The 14,464-nt window shown below is 52.8% G+C and overlaps 1 protein-coding gene across 3 annotated transcripts in view; it reads right to left on the bottom strand.

The window, feature by feature from the left end:
- BSN (bassoon presynaptic cytomatrix protein) overlaps window positions 1-14,464 on the bottom strand; it is a 92,929-nt gene that overhangs the window by 61,213 nt on the left and 17,252 nt on the right. For all 3 annotated transcript variants that reach the window (XM_054838152.1, XM_054838156.1, XM_054838155.1), the window contains one exon: window positions 8,318-8,717. In XM_054838152.1, the coding sequence (XP_054694127.1) occupies window positions 8,318-8,717 (400 nt within the window). The remainder of the gene's footprint in view (window positions 1-8,317; window positions 8,718-14,464) is intronic.

Below are 14,464 nucleotides of genomic sequence, written 5' to 3'. Positions count from 1 at the left end.
CCTATCGATCCGTTCCAACAGCTCGGCTTTGATTTCACCCGGAGCAGAGCGCCGAGCCAACGGCACAGCCTGTTTACCACACGAACCGAATCCAGAACTGAAACATCCCACCCTTCGGCTGTCCTTGATCAAAACCAGCACTTCAGCCAGAGCTAAAATAGCCGCTTGCCTCAGCACCACCCCCCTCAGAGGAGGGCTGCCCAGGAGCACGGCCGCGTTACGTCTCCGGGATGAGGAGCCGGCTACGGCAGGAGGGGGAGGCCCAGGAGCAAGGCTGCAGGAGCTTGAATTAAAGCGGTGAGGAACATCTCCGCAGGCACGGGCCGCTGTCCCGCGAACACCTTACTGCATTCTCAGGGCTGCTTTCAGAGATTTCCGGTACTTTTCAGACCATCACGCTACGTGAATCCCCTCTCAGCACCTAAACGTGACCGCGGCCAGCAGACGGGCAAGAGACAGGGTTAGGAAGAAGCGAGTTGGTTTCTGGTGATGGGAACCCGCGCAACTCTATAAATAGCAACGGTCATCGGCTAAAACGCAGGTCAAAAGAGACACGACCGGGATGTCACCATCGCTGCCAAGCGCCGCTGTCTTTAAGGACCGGACGGACCTCGTACGTCGTTACCGGCCGGGGCGGGAAGAGCATCACAGCGTCTCCTTTTGCACCGGGGCTCTGCCGCACCGGAGGCACGGCCCCGGGACAGCACCGTAGGGGATGCAGCGTGGGTAGCGCCTGACACCCCCGATAACCACCCTGCTCTCTGCTGCCTGCGTGCAGACGGTAAATAGGAATTAACATGGCTGGGACGCGCTCGACCCCCGTCGAGGCACTGGAAGTCTCCTCCCGAGGGCTCCACGAAGGTGGCGCAGCGTTGCACCGCCAAGCACGCCTCGCAAACCAGCACGAGCGAGGGCCGTCGAGCCCCGTGCAACGGCTGCTCTCTGGGATATTTTGCGCGCGGCGAGTGGGATCCGGAGGGAAGCTCAACCGCGCGCGAGGTTTCACGCGCTCGAACCTTGCGCAGCGTCTGCGTGAGCAACGCAGCTCCCTCCGCAACCCCAGGCTGTAAGGGATCTCATTCCTCTGCCTGGGGGCACCGGGGGGAGAGAACTGACAGCAAATGACAGACACGGCGAAGATTGCAAAATCACGGGGAGCCCCTGACTCGATACCCTGCTCTGCTCTGGAGAGCTCGACAGCCGTTTCCGCTCCTCAGCTTGCTTTTCTTTTTAACGACAGAGCGACACGCGAGTTGAAAGGCAGAGGAAAACCGTGTCTCATCCAAGCAAACAGCTTGCCGTGACTTCGTGTACCAAGGGAAGGACGACGCAGGGCGGCGGTGGCTCAGCGCGCGCGGCTTGCTGGGCTCGGGATTTATTAAGCGACAGAAGATGCCAAGAAGGAAGCCGGCCACTTCCCATCTCTCAGGAGTATTCATCTTTACTTGCAGTTGTTTTTATTACCCCTCTCCATCGCAGCATCGCTCCGGCGTGCGGGAAGCCACGCTCTCCCATCCCCTCCGAACAATTTAACACGTCAGCGCAGACCTTTCCGTGTCCCCTGCAGTCGGGTCCCTGCTGCCGCGCGCGGCTCATCAGAGCCAGCCATCGGCAGAGCCGCCGTGAGCAGCAGCAGCCCCATTAGTCACCGGGAACCATTTAGCCAAAATGTTTTTTGACATTTTCCACAAGTGAATTTTGCATTATTTGAATCATCGACGCAGAGTGCAGCAAAAGGCGGCATACTGGGAGGAACAGCCAGAATTACTCATGAGCTTTTTTTTTTTTTTTTTTTTTTTTTTTTGGTGTTGGCTCTAACTTCAATTGCGATCTACCAAACAGACGAGTCGCCCGTCGCTGCAGACGGCTGGGAGAAGCCCCTGCTCGGGCTGCGGCAGGGGCTGAAAAGGCAAACGAGTCATTTATATGGAGAAAGCCTCAGCAAGTACAAGTGCGCTACTCTCCAGCTTCGTATCAGTTGCTTTATTCAGTGCTGGTCGCCCCATTATGAAAAGAGAGAGCAGAAATAAAGAAATAATAAAAAAGTCTAACCAAGAGAGAACAGAAGCATCCTTCACTGCAACACTGCAGCTCCAGGATGAAACGAGGGCTGGGATACTGGGTGTGGGGATAAAGGGATTAAGAGGTGAAGGGCGATGGCGAGGAAGGGCTAAAACACGGGAAATGCACAGCGGCGCGTGTCCAGGGCGACACGGTCAAGGTTCCTATCGATGTCTTGTCGTAATGAAAACATCCAGAATATCCCCCGCAATCGCAAAGAGCGCGGCTTTAGTGCCTCGCTCACGAGATGCTCTTAAAGAGAGCTGCAGGGCTTCTTCACGTGAGCCCATCCGGGCCAGCCCGCGCTGCGGACGCTAACCCCAGGCACCGGGGAGGGGAGGGGAGCTGCCCCGCGGCGGCAGGTAGGGCCAAGCACCCCCTGCCCAACCCAAATCGCTGCGTCCTTAGGAGAAGGCAGCAGCCGCGAGGAGCCCCGGCTCCCGCAAAGAGCATCACGCGCCGTGCGCGCTGGTCACTGCCGGCTGAAGCTCCGCTAAAAACAAACAACAAACTAGAATAAAATTTGCATTTCTCTCCTATTGCGCAGCCTGATCCAATGGAAAATTTCTCCCGGATCTGCAACGTAATGCTAACGACAGATTTATTTTTACAGCTATACCATGAAGAAGGGTGATCTCAAAAGAGAAATCATTCTGAAACAGGCAACTTGACTCAGCAACACCGGCGTCTGGCTGGATATAGGGTGCAAAGAGCCACTGACACCGCGACAGCACGCAAATCCTGCCTGCCCGAGGGCGTCCTGGGCTTTGACCTGATGGCAGGAGATAAAAACCCATACTCCTGAACTTGCTGGAAGGTGCACAAAAGGGAGGACGGCTGCTTACACGGCCGGTCCTACAGCCTTCCCCCCCCGTGGCTCCTCTGCCACGGCCACCACAAGCACAACGCCCGGGGGTGAAATCCCCGGGGGACGCCAGACCGGAGAAACGCTTACCGTTAAATATTATCCCGCTCTAGCACCTGCTTTTTGAGATCCAGCGTTTTTCAGCCCCAGCGCCCGCTCTCCAAGGGAAGGGGGAGCTATAATCTCCAAACGCAGCCTCACGTTCCCGCGCGAGCACGATGACACGTCTTCGAGACACGGTGCCGCGCGCTGCCAACAGCTGAGGCTGCTTCACAGCCGGGAAAATGAATAGCCGGCGAGGTCCCAAGGGCAGGATAAAAACCTCGTCGGCTTTGCCGTTCGGCACGAGAAGAGACAGCGTAAGCATCGTCTCGCAGCTCCTCCTCCGCCATCGGTCCCGTTGTGAAGAGTTAAATCAAACTCGGAGCTGGCGCACCCAGAGAAAACTTGGAAATTGAGGAGGTGGCGTCACCCCACAGCTTCTCAGCGGAGAGCCAGAAAGGAGAAGGACCACTTTAGTGGTTTAAAGAGGCAGGGAGGGACGAGGGAGATGAAATGTCTCATAAAAACCACGTTTAATTATCTACTGGCAAGCAACGCATTCACCCATTTTCATCCAAGCCCTTGGTGCCCCCCGAGCTCGCTGGTCCGGGGACGCAGCCCGAGCCCCAAAACCCACCACATTCACACCCGGGAAGGACGGGGCGGCATGTTGGAGCACAACATACTGTCAAACGTGGCTTTGAACCGCAGAAATTACAGATACGTAAATCACGGTCGCGTTCCAACGACTTTGGGGCTGCCCAGACCGCAGGGGACCTGCGCCCAGCGTCCCCCCGCCAAATCGTTTCGGCATCTATTAGACCCCAGGGTAAAACCACCGATGCCCACGGGGATTTTGCCCACACTCACGCAGCGGAGACCTGTAAATGTTTGGATGGTCAGCGAACGACAGGCAGGAGATGAGAGGGATGAAAGGAAGAGATTGGGGATGTGCTGCTATTAATAATGGCCATCGGGTTAACGTAGAATTAATAACCCGCCGGCACCCCTAAGCACAGCCCTTTGCTCGTGGGGCCGCTGAACCAGTGGTCACCGGTCAAGCCAAAGCCTAAATATTTCAGATTGGGCCCTTAAATCACAAAACCAGCAGGTTTTACTGAAAGAAAAAAAATAAATAATAAAAGAAAAACACCCCAGACACTAACAGGCTGCAAGGTATAAATAAATACAGCCCTATAATGTACGTTCGTACCTATATTATTTCATTCTCACCTCCTCAGCTGATGCTGTGCTTTCCATTAACACGATTTAAACATTTACCTAAAAACTTGAAGTGATTTTTGTGGATACCTTCTCCCGCTACAGAGAACTCCAGAGCTGCTGCAAGGTTTTCCTCTCCTGAAAAATCAACCTTGACCGCTGTTGGGAAACCAACCAGCGAGTTCTTAATCCTCCCCGAGACTTTTTACGTTTCGCTTGCCAAAGGTCCGTGATCAAAGGTTGGTGATGATCTTACACGGCACGGAGCACACAGGGAACAGATTTGTTTTCAAATGTTTTAAATATTTCATGTTACATTATATTCATCATGTAAAAAGTACAAAGAATCTCGTCAGTCTCCCTACACAGAGCTAAAAACGTGGACCAGAACTGAACTTCAACAAATATTTCCACTTCGTACAGCCACGAATGCAGCGAATACATTCGGAACGGCTTGGGGACAAAAGCAGGGACTTCAAAAAGAAAGTAATTTGGTGAAGAACATACACGTATAAATATGCTCCTTGTATTCGGGGTGGGGAAAAAAAAAATCCCTATTGCGTCCATCCGAATACTTACGGAACTGCATCTGATGCACTCGATTTCAAATCGGAAGAAAAAAAAAAAGCACGATGGAAACGTACGGAAGAATGCAAAGATTTTCTGTAATCCCAAAGCGGTTCCAAGCAAACCTCTTTGGCAGGCAGACATTTTGGGTTCCACCTCACCGCTAACTAAAGCACGTATTTTAATGCTGTGCCGCTGCTCTGGATTAACATCAAACCCGAGTTCCAAATTTTTTCGGTTTAGCACTTAGGATGGGGAGGAAACGAATTAAAAGAAACCCCCAAAATGTTAAGAGAACACTGAAGAAGAAATTAATTTTTCAAATTAGCAGTGTGCAGCGGCAGTGCAAAACCCCAGAGGAACAGAAAGGATGCCTGCAGGCTGCTCCTCCCGATACCAAACGGAGCAAATCCAATCAGATGAACATGCTGCAGGATCAGTCAGGCGAAAGCCACAGGAGCGGCATTACAAAGCGAAAGATGTATAAAAAGAGGATTTTCTGAACCTATTGTACTGGCTTGAAACCCAGCTATTCCCCCCTGGAGGAGATGACAGCATTGCCTTGGTCCTGCAGAACGAGCTGTCCAAAAAAAAACCCCCTCAAAGACAACACAGAGAAAAACCAGGAAAAAAAGTTTTAATGAGAAATGAAAAAATCCTACTAGAACGTTGGGGCTGCAATACTGCATTCAACATACCGCAGCTCCGTTCGAAAGCCTGCTTCCGACGCAGGAGCGTAAGCAAACCGGTAATTTTTGCCACGCTATTCCATAGCTTCTCGCCTTTGACGACGCCATCGGAGCTCCCCGCTTCGCGTTTCCCCTTGCTTGAAAGAACCGTCTATGGCAAGAGCGCTGACCTTCAGGAACAAGTGAATGAACGAGAAAACCGGCGCGCGACCAAACCGAAAACGATGACAGCGGTTATTTCGGAGCGCGGCGGTGAACAGAGGGAAGAATATGGTTATCTACGTGTAAAATATTGAGTGATGCCAACAGCAGACAGGAACTTCTGTTTGCCCAGTCTTGTGAAACAAGAACGAGCTGGTGCTCAAAGGAATAAAAAGACAGAAAATAAAAAAAAACCCAACACAAAAAAGATTTTTTTTTTTTGCTCAGCAAGCGATCAACTGAAGATGCCAACTGCTTCGTCATGATAGAAATTCATTACTTGCCTTTAAGATAAAATGACAGTCAAGCCACAGGAGAAGGAATAAAATCAAAGATGAGACAAAAATAATGTTTCAAAGGAATGTATATGCTTCTGAGCAGAAGGTATCACGTAATTGTCGAGCAAAGGTGTTGTGACAGGGGTTACGGTTAACCCTCCTCTGAACAACCTGCTCTTGCCACTCGTAAGGGGCAGGATGGAGCGCGACGGACTACAGCTCACGCACTAGCTCTGGTATTTTATTCATGTATATATACATGTGCAGAAAAGATATACTAAAGAGCTTTTTTTTTTAATACATATATATATATATATAATTAAATAAATTGCAGGTCCCGGCAGTCCCACGGATTGCGCAGGAGAGGACGGACCAGGTAAAACTCAGCCTTGGTTTTTCTTGGGTTTGGTTTTCTTCGCAAATGGGCTATTTTCAACGGTTTAATCCTGCTAGGAAGCCTTGAAGGAGAAGTTACAAATCCTACCTACTGCAGCACAACGTAGGAACATCAACTATTTCCAGGGAGATCTATTGATACGGAAACGCAAACGGAGCCCCGCACACCCCCTCACCGGCACCCTGCGGCTCAGGCGGGGTTTGGGGACCAGGCGGGACGGGTGCTTGGCCCTGCTGTGAGGCCGGTCAGCAGCGGGGCAGGTGGGACCCGCAGGTCCATCCTCGGGCGTCCGAGACGCAGCTGCCTAAATCCCGGAGCTCCCTCGCCTGAGCTCTGCTCCCAGCGCAGGTTGCACCAGGTGACCTCCGGGGATCCTTTCCAACCCGGCTCCTACCACCAAGACCGACTGCAAGCTCCGTTAACCCTTTTTCACGCCGCCAGACCGCTCCGGACGCCTTCCTACGTGACTCTGGAATAGCAGCGCAAGCGATGGCGCTGGGGAAAGCCAGTCACGCTTCAACGAGGCGGGAACCGCCGTCGCTCCCCCAGCCAGCCCATCACACGGGCTGCAAACAGCCACCGCGGACAAGCGTCGTCATCCCCCAGCTCCCGCAACAACCTACTTACAAGCCGTAAGGTTGCTTGCCGTTGAAATGCATATTAAACTCAGAATAAAACAAATGCCGGGGGCGGGGGGGGGGATCCCCGCATCTTTTTTTCATCCCAGGTCCAATTTTTTTTTGGATTCGTTGTTTAAAAATGCTCCGCAGTCAATCACGTTTCAGAGGGCATAGAGACCCAGAGACGCCAAGAGGTGGCCCAGAGACGCCAAGCTCCGCGCACACACACGTTTTAACACGGGTGTCTGCAGGAGGGAGTCGGGGAGGGACCACCGCGGGAGAGCTCGGGGGGCAAGGCGGAGGAGCCGGCTCCAGGCTGCCCAGAAACTCAGCAACTGGTGCGCTGCTGGTTGTTTATTTGCTGGTTTGCTGCTGCTATTCAGAGTAGTTGGTCCACTTACTTGGACAAAGTAAGTGTTTAGTAAACCAGTTTAAAAGTGAAACAGAAAAGCGACCCATGGCATTTCCTTGCGGGAGCCTGAATTTCCACCTCAGGGCCCTTTATTAAAATCTGAGAGCTTACACGGATCTTCCCAGGGGTAAGTACCTCTTCCCAGGGGTACGAAAGCAGTACCCAGGTAATTACACCTTGCCGTACCAAGGGTTTGGCTACCCCGACTCTCCTCGGCTGGGAGAGGCGCCGTGAGGCAGCAGTCCCTCTCCAACAGCGGCGTCCAGAGGCTGCTGCACCCGGCGTCGGGAGCGAGCGCTGCGTGCCGACCAGAAACAGCTGCCGGCAGCGAAACGCGGGTACGCAGGGCACTTCAGGGCCCAAATCCTGCTGCACCCCCCCTCTCACCCCCCCCCGGCTCGCCGCTGCTGTCGCATCCGCCCCCGGGAACGCTGCGCGTCCCTTTCACACATCCCACGAAACGCTCCCCCAGCGAGGCAGCATCTCGCACGCAACTCTTCACACTCCTGCCGCCGAGCACGACGCTGTCTGAAACTCACCCACCACCACCACGACATCATCACCTGGGATGAGTCAGGGTCCAAGGCGATCGACACCTCGGGGTTGCCAGCAACCCCCCTGCTCCCCTCCCGCTGTTGAGTCCTTCGGCTTCAGGACGGTTTTATGTGCGTAGACCCCACCTCAGCCAAGTGTTTTTGGGTCCCAGCAACAGCGACTGAACCTCTCTGGTGGTCTTCCGTTTCCCTTTTTAACTAATTTACCTCCCTCCTCTCACCAAAACTCACGTTAGCGCAATTACCCGCTGATTAGCCAGCAGAGCCCTTGCTCTCGGGCAATACTTTGCAGCTGCCAAAAGCAAAGGCGCTTGAAGAAAACGAGAACCCCTCCTTGCAAACCTCGGTGGCCGCCCCACTGCCCCCCCAAAACTGGCCGGGAAAGCTGCCCGAGGAAGAGGAGGCATTACCTGGGTGAGGTGCGGGTTGGGGTTGAAGCCGCACTGGTTGCAGACCTTGCTGTGACACTGGGTGCAGGCGTTGAAGTTCGGCTGGCCGGGGGAGGAGGTGAGCTCCGTCGTCTTGCATATGGGGCAGAGCGTGCTGCTGGGGAGGGGGGCGATCTGCGGGACCGAGTAGGGAGAGGTAGGGGTGCTGCCGCGGTCCGGCGATGCCGAGGGAGACCTCCCCGAGCCCTGGCTCCTGGCGTCCACCTGCAGCATCCTCCGCGGTCCCTCCGCCGGCGGTCCGGGCTGGCCCCGGCCCCTCATCTCCCGGGGGCTCTGGGAGCTGGGCGCAGGCTGTGCCGGGGAGGGGGATGCCGACCGCTGGCCCGCTGCCTGGTCCAGCTGCTCTGGTCTCCTTGGCGTGCTGAAACACCGTTAAAAATACACAGAATAAGCCAGGTTTAGTGCGTTCGAATGATGCCAGTCAATGCAGAAAACATCCAAAGCGCCCCCTCCACCCCCGAAGCCCTAGCTCTGCCAAGGAGGCACGGCGAAACCACGCTGCAAACCGGGGAAATTGTTCAGAGCGGCAGAAGGAAACGCTTTACCTTACGAAACGAGGCGCAATTTCGGCTTTCTCTTATATAACCCAGCAGCGGCGATGTAATTGAATTATTTGGCGTAGTCCAAATTGAACTTTAGTCAGAAAGTTGCACTTAAAATGTGAAGTTTGGGGCAGCTCCGGCTCCTGCCAGCCAGGACGTCCCCGTTACCGCTTCTCCAGCACAAACCCATGCCGGAAGAGGCGGCAGCAGCAACTCGGGTTTGCAGATTGCGGGGCCCTTTCTGCAGGGAGACGGCCAACGCACGCTAAACCATCTTCTCACAACCTACTTGTATGAGCTGCTGTGAAACAAAAAGGCTGCAAAGCGCCCTATCTATTGAAGGAAAACCCCTCCAGAAGCCCAAGGAGGGGGGGGGGCAGGAGAACTGCTTATGCCTTCCCAGCTGTCAGGCTGCCCCGTGCAAGTCACAGGTGACAGCAGCCTAGGGCTTGTTTCCAGGGGCCACAGCACCGGGGAATTAAGGGAGAGGGTATCGGCTCTGCTTCACTAATCAGTCCTAAAACAAGAAGCGTGGGGAATAGGGGCTTAGGCCCCCCAGCTGAGCCTTCCGCTGGGTGATGTGAGTCTTGGCTGGGCAGAAAACCAGCTGGGACGCAGCGGGTCACGGGGACAGGGCTGTGAAACCCCCCCCGTGCAACCGCAGCTACCCGGAAGGACCAACGTCGAGCTGGGCGCCGCACCCGCCGGAGGTCAGGCAGCGGTCCCACAGCCCGCGTAGGATGCTTGGCACCCCGCGGCGCGCGGTCCCTGCCGCCCCGGAGCTTGGGGAGAGGGTCCAGCGGCCCCAGGGGGCTCTGGAGCAGCTTCAGCTGGGAGGGCGTTGAGTTCTCGTGGTGGAGAGCACGGCGCGAGATCCCCCCACGCCCCACCTCCCACGTCGATTCCGTGCAGGTACCCTGCCAAGGTGCTGCTGGCGGACCGCGAGCGCGTGAGAAAGAATCTGCGATGAAAGATACTTCTGTAATTACAGCATAATTTGGTGCACGTGCTTATCAATAATGCCCACAGATATTCCTGAAAAAGGCAGAAGCCCTAATGCCCCGCTACCTGTCATCTACAGCTGTGTAAGAAAAAATATTACTCAGAAACTCGAATTTAATAAATTGTTGATTTACCCAAGCAAGGTCTGACCTTATAAAGGTTTAAAAAGGGAACTTAAATGCATAAAACTAATGAAATTCAAAGTGCACGTTGCCACAGTAATAGGAAGTCGGATGAAAATAAATATTAAAATAGCACTTTGGGAATATTTTTCGGCTGCCGATTGAAACCCACTTCTCTGAAGGAGGAATCGCACAATAATAATAATAATAATAATAATAATAATAATAATACTGAAGCAAAGCAATAAGGGAGTAACTGCTCTGCCCCAGACTAAAGAGCAAACGGCACCTGACACCTGCAGTGAGAGCCGTTTGCACGCCTGGCTCCTCCGTCACGCGCACGGATGCCCTCGAGCTCAGAACTGAGATTCGCCTCCTGATGCCCGGGGCTGCAAAGCTGCGGCCCCGTAAACCGGGTGGCATCCTGACCACCCTGGGCATGGGAGAGCCGGCAGAAAGTGCTGTCGGAAAGCAAAATGCATTTTCTCTCCTTAAATTTAATTCTTATGAAAACAGCATTTATGTATTGGAATACGTACTGCCCTAATGGGGTATTAAAGAACACTGAAATAACATTATTTGAAAAGATTAACGTATATAAGGTCAAATAACCGGTGTTTGGAATGAGAGAACGGTTGTTCCACTGCAAATTTCAAAATTTGAGGGTTTTTTCCCATTTGATATGAAAAAATGTTTGCCACCGAGCGGGAATTCTGACTCCAAACCAGCTCTGACCACAGAAACACCACTCAACCGCGGTGGATTCACTTCCCAGCTCAGCGAGAAGTGGAAAAAAACTTACAGCAGCTACCCAGAGCGGCAGTGTTTAGCAGTATATTAGTAGTTGCCACCTAATTTTGCAGCTGGTATTAGTAGTAGTCGCAGTCTGGATGTCGCTTACTTAGTTCGAGTACCTTTCTTTAAATAAAGAGTGAATTTCTTGCAGCAAATCGACGCGAGGAGCGCCGTACCTCTGAAGCTGCGCTCCGTCGAGAGGAGCTGTCACACAACGCATGGACAAGTTTACCACGTTTCCTACCCAAAACAGAGTCTGTGGCTCTCTCGAAAAAGCAAAAAAACCCCAAAAACCATGAGAAAAAAATGACGCAAGGTGCCGTTATTTTGCCTCGAGCATCGTTCGTGGTGCAGCAGAGGGAGGAGGACAGTTGGGCACTCGCTGCCCGCTGGGATCGATGCAGATCCCTCCCGGCTCCCTCCACCTTTCCAGGTGCGAAGAAATGCCGGGCACCATCCCCATCCTGCTCCCAGCAGCAGCTTCACTCTGGGCACTTAGATCATCACTGCGTTGATTTATTTTATAATCATCCAAGACGTCCCAGCCGTCCCGTGACACGGGCTGGGCTGTTTCTCACTTGCAGCAGTTGAACGTATCCATGAAATTTTAAGACTCCCGGAAGGAGTCACCCGGTAACTCAGGACAGGAGAGACGCCCCGGGAAAGCACGCGAGAGCAGTCGTATTGAGCCGGACGCAGGCCCACGCTCGGGGCACCTTTGCGAGGACGCTCCAGCGCCTGCATGTCCCGTACCCATCTACGAACCCCTTGGTCGTTCTTACACAAGCCCAAACTGCAGCTCTTCCGCTTTTTTTTTTTTCCATACAGCCCTCTTTATCACTGATAAAAATATTTTTATTAACTAGCATCGGGCTGCTCACCAGTTCCAAAGGAATTCCCCCCGCCCCCCGACGCCACCAGATCGCTCGTTAGCAATTAGACCGAGACGTCTCGATAAGGCAGGATTTCACCCCTTTGATGGGGGCTGTCTTGAATTTTGCACCACCCGAATTGTTGAATTAGAAATACGGGGCGATGCTCAGTCAGACGCCTCCGTGGGGCCCGAGCTCGGCAGCGCTCCCACAGTTACCAACAGAGTTATAATTTCGTCCAAGCGAGGAGTATCAAGCGTGTTTGACTAAGCTTATTAAGGTCCCTTCCAACCCAAACCATTCTACGATTCTATGATTAACAATTACGCCGTCGAGGTTTCCATTTGTTATATTCTGTCTATTAACGCTTTAGCAAGGGAAGGGCAGGCAGGCAGCTCTATTAATCCGCCTGCAATCACTGGCAGCTTGGGCAGCTAGGAAGATGCCATTTTCTTCCTTTTTTTGGTTTTTTTTATTTTTAAATTGAAAAAACAACGGCTTTCTTCTTGCTTTCTTAAACTCCCTCCATCTTCCAGCATAAAGCCACCGCCAGCCTCCCGGGTTTCGCTCCCAGCTCTGCGGCGTATCCGTACCCCCTCTGTTCCCTTCCCTACGGCAGCTGCCCATCTCCCGACGTGAAGCACTGCAAAACACCCACCCAAACTAACCCTCGGCTCCGGGCAAGACAGGAGGCTAACCGGCAAGGTTGCTTCGCCACGTAGCCCAGAGCTAAAAATCACCCTGACGGATTAATCCGTCCCCAGGTCTTGCTTCTCTGTCAGATCCTTCTCCCGATTAAAAAGGCGCAGAACTTGCGTTGTTCCACTCGGGAGCGAGCACGGATACGAAACCAGCCTTTCTATTTAGGGCTGGCGCAGGCTGGGAGGAGACGGCGGAGGGAGCAGCTGACTGAGATGATCAGAAGCACGAACAGCACCGTGAAAACCAAGGGTCAAAGCCATTCTCCGCTAAACGGAGCTCAGCAGCGTAAGATGTCACAAGCGCCTCAGATTTTTTATGGTTGGTTTTTTCCCCCTTCCGTAAAAATATCGGGTTTTCATTGAAATAACGAGAATTGGGAAGGCTTTAAAACCAAAATCCAATTTACAGCCGAACCAAATGTTAGACTTTCAGTTGGCTGGTTAAAGTTTAATTTCAGAAAAAAAGATGATTTGTCCTAAACTAAACTTTTGATGCCAGATGCCAGTGTCTTTAGGAAAGACGAAAGCAATACAGTGACATAGTACTGGTTTACAATCCCCTTCCAGTAACCTGGTACAGCCTTCTTCTTCAGGGACTGCTGGGAGTCGGGGCCCGCAGGAGAGAATTGCTCTGATTTCACTCGGGTAGGTTCGCCCGTGCCACTAAAGGTTACGGAGAAGAGCCGAGCCTGGAGCCAGCATCCCAAGAGGCGCCAACGGGTCCTTTTTCACGCAAGCTGCTAACCTGGGAGCGATAACCACCGCGAGGTGAATGCCAACACCCTTAACATCTTTGCTATAAAATAATGGCGATGCCACGCAGGCGTGGCTGGTAACTCCAGTCTTGGTCAGGTGCGGTGTGTGGAAAAGTTCAAGAGAGAGCACGTGCATTGGTTTTCTCCTAATTTAGTGGTTTTCTCCTGATTTCATGTTCCCCCCCTGAACACGCCGGCCCCATCCATCTGCTGAGCTGCCACCCAACCCCGGCAGCACGCACGTCCACGGGGCCCTGGCGTTTTTGGTCCGAGTAAATCCTTCAGGAGCTGCAAGCCCTTTTATACAAGTGGGAAACGTGGATTGCATCCCTTTCTCTGCCTGGTGCCAGCCGAAATGGGTCTCCTGCTCACCGGGCAACCGATGTAAGTATCACATTAGAGTATATAAAAAGAACACGAAAACGAACGGCACCATCCCCTCACAAAGAGCATGCCCTGCTCAGGCTTTCCAAAGAGCTGGATTTGTCCATGGAAGGCAGCTCCTGGCTTCACATCCGTATCAAAAACGAGTACCCTGGCAGTGTTCAAGGCCAGGCTGGATGGGGCTTTGGGCAACCTGGGCTGGTGGAGGGTGTCCCTGCCCATGGCAGGGGTGGGACTGGATGGGCCGTGAGGTCCCTCCCAACCCAACCCAGTCTGGGATTCTGGGATTCTCTGAAATCGGGACAAGCAAGTCTTTTGTATTAGTAGAAAAAGAAGGAAAACAACGGCCCGCTTACCTGCAATAAAACCAAGGCGGGGGAGAAGCAAACAAATCGAGATAAAGCACAAAAAGAGAGAAGATGTGTCCACGCTCACGCCCAAAAGAGGGAGGCTGGGTTAACGAACAAGAATTAGAGCTGCTCAGCTACGAGCAGAGATCTGACCTACTTGGTTCGACTGAAACCTGATGTGAACATCCACATGACTGATTTTAAGAATCACTGAATATAACCTATTTAGAGAAAAAAAAAAAGAAAAAAGAAAAAAAGAAAAAAAAAAAGAGGTAGCTAAGCAAAAGAGGAGTTGCGCTCTAGATCAAAATGGCACTGGGTTTGACTCAGGAGTACAGAATTCCTAACGCTTTTGGGTCAGCACAGAAACTGCGTGGGATAACGTCACACATTCGCTGGTGTACGCTGCCTATCAGCAAATCAGACTAGAAAACAGGACATGCAACCTTTCAATAAATAAACAGAAAAAGAAGCGTCTGACGAGTTGGGCCACCGGTTTCGGCTGCGTGCACTGAAAATCTCACACTGGCGATGCTGAAACATCCACCGAGCTCGGGAGCTTTATCGGCGGCAGCTTCGTCGCTC

This window comes from Grus americana, chromosome 11, assembly GCF_028858705.1.
Source record: "Grus americana isolate bGruAme1 chromosome 11, bGruAme1.mat, whole genome shotgun sequence".
NCBI classification, from domain to species: Eukaryota; Metazoa; Chordata; class Aves; order Gruiformes; family Gruidae; genus Grus; species Grus americana.
Note: the sequence above shows the minus strand (reverse complement) of the source record. Positions and strands in the feature narration are given on the sequence as shown.